The following is an 8,061-nucleotide window of genomic DNA, read 5'->3' as shown; positions in this document are numbered from 1 at the left end:
CTACACTTCAGGCTGCTCTTGTGGGCATCGATGGTTAAATATGAAACACAAGCTCAGTCTGGCCAGTCATGTGCATAACAAGCCTGTTTTCCTCTTAGTGAAAGTGAAGCATCTGTGATGCATCTGCACACTGGGGCCTTGCATGTTCACTCTGTACACATTAAATAAAAACAGCCATTTTTGATTTGTACAAACATGCTGAGTCAAAAAAACAAACATGATTTCTTTAGTCAAAATTTTATTCATTTGAATTGAACATTTATGTAACAAAAACATGTATAAAACTAAAATAACTTAAAATAAATAGTTGCACATCAACTTTTAACATTCTTAAGCTGAGCCAGGCAGATTGTCACTTGCTACCCTGATCACCTTTTTTTATTGTAATCTTTTAAAACCATGTTTTTTTTTAAATGATGGTTTTCATTATATTATTTTATTCTTTAAATTAAGATACACCACTGTATCACGGTATACCTTTATTTTGATAGTCCACTTTAGACTGTACTAACCTATCTATAAGTGACTTTGCAACTACATGTCAACTAACTCTCAAAGTATTAGTTGACTATTAGGTGTTAGGATTTGGGATAGTAGAATACTTTACTAAATAAAATAAGTTATAAATAAAAAGTTACTTGGTCCGTCAGTTGGGGGAGCATCAAAATAATAAGCAGATATTAAGCAGACAATCTACTAATACTCTAATGAGAGTTAGTTGACATGTAGTAGCAAAGGTACTTATAATGTCTAGTGGACTTAAAATAAAGTTTTAATGTAATAAAAAAAAGGTATAAATACATAAATGAAGTAAATGGATGCATTAAACAATCAAACACTTTTTCTCCATTCTATAAACATAATTTGCTGACAGTATGCTATATGCATACTTCGGTAGAGTCCATCGGCACATCTTTTGTGCCGTATATGTGCAGATGCAACTCTCTACACCAGTGGCTCTGCTGTTCCCTCTTTTGGACAATATTAAAAGGGGGCTGGGAATGCTGTGATGAACTCTGAATCCATTACATGGTTCTCTTCATCTCATGGCACTCCGACTGCCTCAAGCAGACTTTTTTTAGGATCCGCACCGGTCCCTTACACTTCTTGCCGAGCTTCCATCTTATAGAGCCAAAATGTATATGTTTTTCATTTTGGTTCTTCTTCTTCATGTGTTGGTCTGATCGCAATAGCCTTTTTGGTTTTCTCCTTGGCGCTCTTCACCTTGAGCTGGTTGACTAGATTTCGGTAGGTAGCGGATCTGAGGAATCGTGGGTAACAGTCTTTTTCCATGAGAATATAGATGCGGTACTGGGCCATATCGAAGCAGGATGCTGTGGGGCTTTTCAAGTTGTCTTGAGTGATGTCTCGAGTCTCGTAGTCAATGTTAACCTGAAAGTGAATGAGAAGTGAATTTAAACATCAACTGTCCACAATATATAATGAAAAAAAAAAAAAAAAGATTTTTCAAAAGTTGTAAATGAAACAAAGATTACTGGAGTAAGTTTTACAAGAAAATACTATTTCAGTCTTGATCTGTTGTCATTTCTTTGTCATGGATTGTGAAATTCACTTGCAATTTCTGAATGAAAATGATTTCTACACCAAATTTGTTTTGGTTTAGGAATGATACTGCAGGATATGGTGATTAATTTCATGTCTTTACCTCTCTAGGAGCTTCACTTCCGATAAACTCCTCGTAGATCCTCTTTGCTTTGGATGGCATCTTAGCCGCAGACTTTGTGTTTTTGAAGTCCTCACAGGCCAGGTAGAAAGCAATGTTTTCTTCACTAAACTCAGACACCAGGAAAGATCGGAAGGCATACAATCCATCTGATAGAGGGAGAAAAATGGGGTTAGAGAGAAAGGATCAGTTGTGTAACGTGTCTTATCAGATTAAAGCCCCCCACGCAGACCAGTCACATCTGTGCGCAGCAGTCCCATTTCTATCTTCTAATTTTAAACCATAGCGTAATGGAAACAGTCTTTTTTAATGTTATATTGTTATATGTCACGAGGCTGCTTTTTACTTGATTCCATGATTTTTCTATATCATATTTGTGCCATTTAATCATTATAATTTGCTTTAACTCATTCATTTGAACTATAGTTTCATCTTTAACTATACACAATGTGAACTTACGTTTGCTGGACAGGAGCTTCTCAAAAGACACTTTCCACATCACACATTCTTCCAAGGTCAACCTGCGAAGACACCAGCCAATCAGAAGAAAAACATTAGGGGACTATACACTCTTTATCATGCAAAAAGGAACATGTTATGAAATAAGGCGGAGCCAATGCATTCAATAACTGTGCTTACCTCGGTTTTCTATATCTGCATAGGCTGCTCAAGTCTTGTCTCTGCAGAAATCCACCTACGCATGCCTTTAATCGCTTGGCCCTGATGTAAAAAATAAAATAAAATTTAATACACAGCAGCATATGTACACTTTTGTAATATATATACGATTCTTATAACAGGATTAAAAAAAGAAGACCTCACTGATATTAAAAGAGCAGAGGTTTGTTTAAGCATTCAGATGATTTAGCATGCATAAATTATTAAGACAAAAAGCACACAAAACCTTTAAAAATGGCAATATGAGCATCATACCTTTCCAGGCAAGTGTTCGACAGCCCTGTTATTCCTCTGTACATTGTAAAGCCAGAGAGGAAATAAACATCCATTGCGCAGCGTCTCTAAGAAAAAATTATCAGCAGTGTGTCTGTAGAGAGAGGACAGGGAGCTTATATAGAGCAGGAAGCAGAGCGTCATCTCTCCTCTCAGCCAATCATAATACAGACCTCTCTACACTAATGTACTGTGTACTGTGCATTTGTGTGTATGTGAAAAGTCAGGAAAGTCCACAGTGATGGAAATGTTCACAAGTCTGGTTGATGTAAGTGCTCCAATTTGGGACATTTTAGTGTCCTTTTGCACTGCTCACACGCTGTTCCAGAAATATAATTATTTGAAAAGCATACTGTAAGTAAAAACAATGTCCCCAACTCTGAATCCTTGCAGGGATGTTTGTAAAGTGGTGAGAGAGTAGTGCAGTACGTCACTTACCAGACATGTATTTTCCTGTATATGATATTGATGGTCTCTTATTATGTTCATCATCACATAGACAAAACAGGGAAAGATTATGGACATACAGTTGGCTTAAAAAGTCTTGTCTAAAAAGCTACAAATCTCTTGTTCAGTAGCAACACAGGAAATATTTTATTTTATTTCATCATGCACAGTTGTAAATGATTGCTTGACTAAAGAATACAGTATGGCAACAAAGATATTTTTCATTTTTTAAATGTATTTTGTATTTAAAGTCGACATTCAAATCAAAAATCTAAATTGACCCTTTTTACTTTGTTAGCGCATATTATTAGTCTTGTGGTTAACAATTAATCCGTACAAGTTAATACACAGAGAAAAATAGTTTGTCGTGGTAATCTTTAATCAAAATCTGAAAAGTTACTTCCGGTCTTGTTGGCGTTCCTTTTCTAATGACGTCAGTTTGACGGCTTGGGTTGAAAACGCTTAACCACTCCCCTTAAACCGTTAGTCTGCTATGAGCAGAGATGGAGAGGAGGAGCGCTAAAGTAAAACCCTGCCCTCTGTTCAATATTCCCTTTCACTTGGAAATACGTCACAACACCGGAGAAAAGTAATTTGCAACTTCCGGTTCAGGCAGACTTTAAAGAGACTATGTAGAATTTAGAAAGGCTTTCTATTAGTGACACCGGTGGCCATTGAGTGAACTGCAGCCAGCAATTTAACATACAAGAGACTGAAAATGATTCAAGCCCCATGATATACTAACAGCGAAGTTAACTAAATAAAACACAGTAAAAAGGACAGCAGTGAGAAATGCAGTTAAGAAAGCATCTGATCATAGTAAAGTGATTAATACATGAAAATTCATACATACAGCCCCTTAAATAAAGAGCTCTGAACTACACAACAAACAACTGACAGGGATAATACATTTCCTAGTATTATCTGTGAATCAAATGATACTGATCTCTGCTTCAAGGGTGAACCTCACTGAACATGGGCATGACAGTTACTTGCTTTAAATTGTTCTCAATTTACAAAGGCTTTTCTGTGGCCGTTGTAATGCTTGTTAGACTACAGGTGGGCAAACTTTCTGATTGTATGGCCTTACCATACTTCATTGTACGATATTGCTTGGAATATCAGGCAATATATATACGTTAAAAAAAATGAATACCAGGTTCTGGCATGAAACTATATGCCACAGCTGATTGGTTGCTGTTGCATCAGCATCCAATGAGCTGCTGCTCAACATTTAAATAAATACCGGGGTGTTGCTAGTAGCAGTGTGCATCATGCTTTTAGAAACCCTCCACCTTCCCCAGCTCCACCTGCATAGATCTGCTACGGGGGATTATTTTATGTATGTTACATGTGCAGAAGCAGCAGCTTGTCTTACATGCTTACAGCAATGTCTGTGAATGTATTGGCAGTAGTAAGTCTCGGTACTTGCTCTGTAGCAGCAGCAGCGTATCAGATCTATTCCACCAAGAACAAATATATTAACATTGCCATATCCATTACCATGCCAATCTCTATTACCATACCAATCTCCCAAGAGTTGTCATGACAGAAATATTATTTTTTATCAGCTGGAAGCCAGATCCATAAGTAGCCTACCTTACAGAATATCATGTCCTAAACTGCTATAATATGACATGATACAATCACAATTGGAACATATTTGTTGTTTATAGAGAGTATTTCCTGTTTTCATCAAAAGTCTAATAAAGTTAAACCCCTCACTTCATTGATCCACAATCCGAATCACGACAGCCGTACCTAACTTGATCAAGCTGTGCTCAGACCGAGGAGCATTTGATTAGGTTTAATATCCCAGAATGATATAGTACCTGAGGGAATCCTAACTTGGATCAATAACTTACGATGTCGTCAGACATCAAGGTCTTTCTCTCGCCCAACATGACACTCAGGATATAAAAGACCAAACATCTGGTTAAGTGAGGACAAGGGAACTTCTGCATCAGTTGGCCTTGAGATCTCTGCGTCTGCTTTGATAGAAGGCATTCACTTTCACCCCACTGCCTGGAAGCAATTTTTCAGAGACGTGGAAGACATGCAGAGGGGAAAATAAGCTTGTTGTTCACAGCTTCTTTTTCCTTCTTACAGATAATATGCCTTGCATAAGGGCAATTACACCACCACAAAGAAGTTCCCATGGGTAAAGCAGGATGAAACCCTTTTGCTATACAGCAGGTCTCTTCATAGAGATGGTTGTGGGTGTCCTACTGCTGCACCATGAGAAGAGGAGATGAAGAAGGTGCACTTGAGAGAAAGCACCTTATATGACACAGTCAACCAATCTTACCTCAGGGTGCTGCTAACTTTTTCATGTTAAAGGTGCAGTAAGCGATATCTGAGAATCATTGTTTAACACTGTTGATATTTGAAATCAATCCAAACAAACACTTCTCCCTCCATTGCTCCGCCCCCAAAATGCAGTGCATAAGTGGAAGGAAGAACAAAAAATGAATAGTACACAAGAGTTTATACAAGCGTTTTTCAGACCTTCCCGCTTAGGTCTCTCCAGCACTGGAAGGCTTCTCTAAATATTTACGCAGGACCTAAAGCTCTTTCATGAACCTGATATTCCTGGAAAAAACGGGGAAAAGCCATCTCTCTATCTACAGTCTTTCTGCAAATCTTCTTCTTGCTCAATCTCCTCCCTCATCATGAGTGTATGCACCCCCTAATGCTGATTGGCTACAAGTGTGTTGTGGTGCTCGTTCAACAGCATTTTCTAGAAATTGCTTACTGCACCTTTAGTCGAGAGATAAGTCTTCACATGACACAATGATCAAAGTACATTCATCACATATTTCTTTTTGATTTTGAGACTATTGGATGTCAGGGTGGAACGCACCATCCTCTTTATTTTAACATAAGAGTTACAGAAACACACAAAGTAGGCCATAAAGGCAGCTGCAACCACACGTTTAACCTTTGTAAGCTTTCTTCTTCAGACCGTGACTTCTGTGTCCTCCAAATGACAGAATTATCAGGATAAGAACGTTTCATCCTTGACCAAAGGATACTTTTTTTATTTTTTTATTTTACATATTTTTTATTATTTTCCATCACTCATGATCATATTCTATTCCAAATGATGCTTTATTATTATAGGAGTTTATGTGTGTGGTATTAATCTAATCATTAAAGTATGATATTAGAGCATTCTTTTACAAAAATGTAAAAGGGATTTTCCATTCTAATCAAATAATTTGTCCAGTCCTCAAATCCAGTAATTAAACTTGAAATACAGTATACGTCCAATCTTCCCAGGATTTATTATAAGCCTAATATTTTTGATGACAAGATGATAATAAATGCTTCATTTATGATTATAAGCTAAATGTTCAGTTTATAAAATAGACAAATATTGTATACAAAATGCAAATTGTATTTGCCATTATATTATGACCACTCAGAACCTTGAATAAAAGCCCATTAATATTTCAAGCTCACGTGTTATGCTACGATTCACGTGTTATGCTACGATGTTTCCTAGCAATACGGGGGGAGGGGGGGACAACACACTCACAGTACGGTGCAAATCTCTCGCTCGAGGTTCCTATCAGCAGTAATGCTCCTAGGTGTCATGAATTAGCCCTGAGACTCGGTGAGTGGGGATTTTGTCCGGGAATCCACCTACATTAGCTTATAATGGTAAAGGCCAGGCCTGTGATGATTCCTGGCATTACTGTTTTGAAAACCTTGAGTATTGGTTAACATTCACAAAACACTTACAGTACACGTATACTACTAGAACAGTTTAATAATGAAACCATGTAAGGTCTTACATGCTCAGTTGATCTTAATTTCAAGTATACTACATATGATATTACCAGAAAATGTCAGCTGTTGTCTGACTCCGAGGTACATTTTATGGGTCAGGAAAAGCTCCAGTTCAGATTTTACACCTTACATTTTAATAGTTTGGATAATATAAGATAGCAGGTTATCTTATTTAAAATGTCATATTGATACTAGCCATGGACATTTCATTAACTATTTAACATTAACAGCTCAACAACGAATGAATGTTGGCTCAAAGCAAAAATAACTATTATTTCCCCTTATAGCCTTTAAATAATTATTTTTAATTAATAAATAAATACATAAGTAATGGCACAGGGTTTCATATATAATATATATATATACATATCGAATCCTCAAATAAGGATCACCCTAATTTTTTTTTTTTTTTATAATTAATGAATAGTAACGCTTTACCATCAAGGCTATTGCCAATACTAATACCTTTATATATATATATATATATATATATATATATATATATATATATATATATATATATATATATATATATATATATATATATAAATCCCCCCCCCCCCACAGATTTTGTGAATTCAATTAGTAACTAGCTATTCAACAGAATATTTTAATCATATTTAATATTTAGACATTTAAAATTGCAAATTATAATACTACTGTTTTTTTAGGTCTATCATTAACAACAATTACAGAATATGATCTAAAGCAACTTTTCCTTTTATTAACTAAAGGATGGATTTAGCTTTGCTAAATAAACAAATATTAATACAAATGTAAATATGTTTTTTACAACATCAAATAAAAAAATTGCCGTCATCTGAGGTTATAAAGTATATCCCATTTTAATTGTTTTTATATGTTCTTATTCTTATATAAGTGTACTTGTCACGGGCCTGGGGCCTCATTTATAAAACTGTGCGTAGGATCCTTACTAAAAGTGTACGTGCGCCCAAAAGCCAAAAATGGCGTGCGCAAAAAAATATCCAGACTTATAAAACAGTGCGTATGCCAAAAACTGCGCAGGATTCACTTTAGCCTATTTATGATTAGGACTCATAATGAAGATTTACAGTTTTACTTCATCTGCCGTTATATAGGCTATGCGTCAGTTTCACTAAACGGCCCAACGCGCTCGCTGGCGCGGACATTTAAAGGAACACTCCGACTTTTTGGGACTTTAG

The 8,061-nt window shown here is 36.2% G+C and overlaps 1 protein-coding gene across 1 annotated transcript; it reads right to left on the bottom strand.

The window, feature by feature from the left end:
- Positions 1–228: 228 nt before the first annotated feature.
- On the bottom strand, positions 229–2,727 carry rgs16 (regulator of G protein signaling 16). Its single transcript, XM_079628866.1, has 5 exons — positions 2,618–2,727; positions 2,324–2,404; positions 2,144–2,205; positions 1,667–1,833; positions 229–1,392 (listed from the first exon to the last, which is right to left on the bottom strand). The coding sequence occupies exons 1-5, from the start codon at positions 2,689–2,691 to the stop codon at positions 1,150–1,152; spliced, it is 627 nt and encodes a 208-aa protein (XP_079484992.1). The 5' UTR covers positions 2,692–2,727; the 3' UTR covers positions 229–1,149.
- Positions 2,728–8,061: the final 5,334 nt, after the last annotated feature.

This window comes from Phoxinus phoxinus (assembly GCF_949152265.1).
Source record: "Phoxinus phoxinus genome assembly, chromosome: 11".
NCBI lineage: Eukaryota > Metazoa > Chordata > Actinopteri > Cypriniformes > Leuciscidae > Phoxinus > Phoxinus phoxinus.
This window is presented reverse-complemented; position numbering and strand designations above follow the sequence as displayed.

Coding starts and splice junctions, on each gene's coding strand:
- rgs16 (XM_079628866.1), bottom strand. CDS start 2,691: ATGGATGTTTATTTCCTCTCTGGCTTTACAATGTACAGAGGAATAACA. Junction 2,405..2,617: donor TCGAACACTTGCCTGGAAAG/GTATGATGCTCA, acceptor TTTTTACATCAG/GGCCAAGCGATTAAAGGCAT. Junction 1,834..2,143: donor GAAGCTCCTGTCCAGCAAAC/GTAAGTTCACAT, acceptor TCCCTCTATCAG/ATGGATTGTATGCCTTCCGA.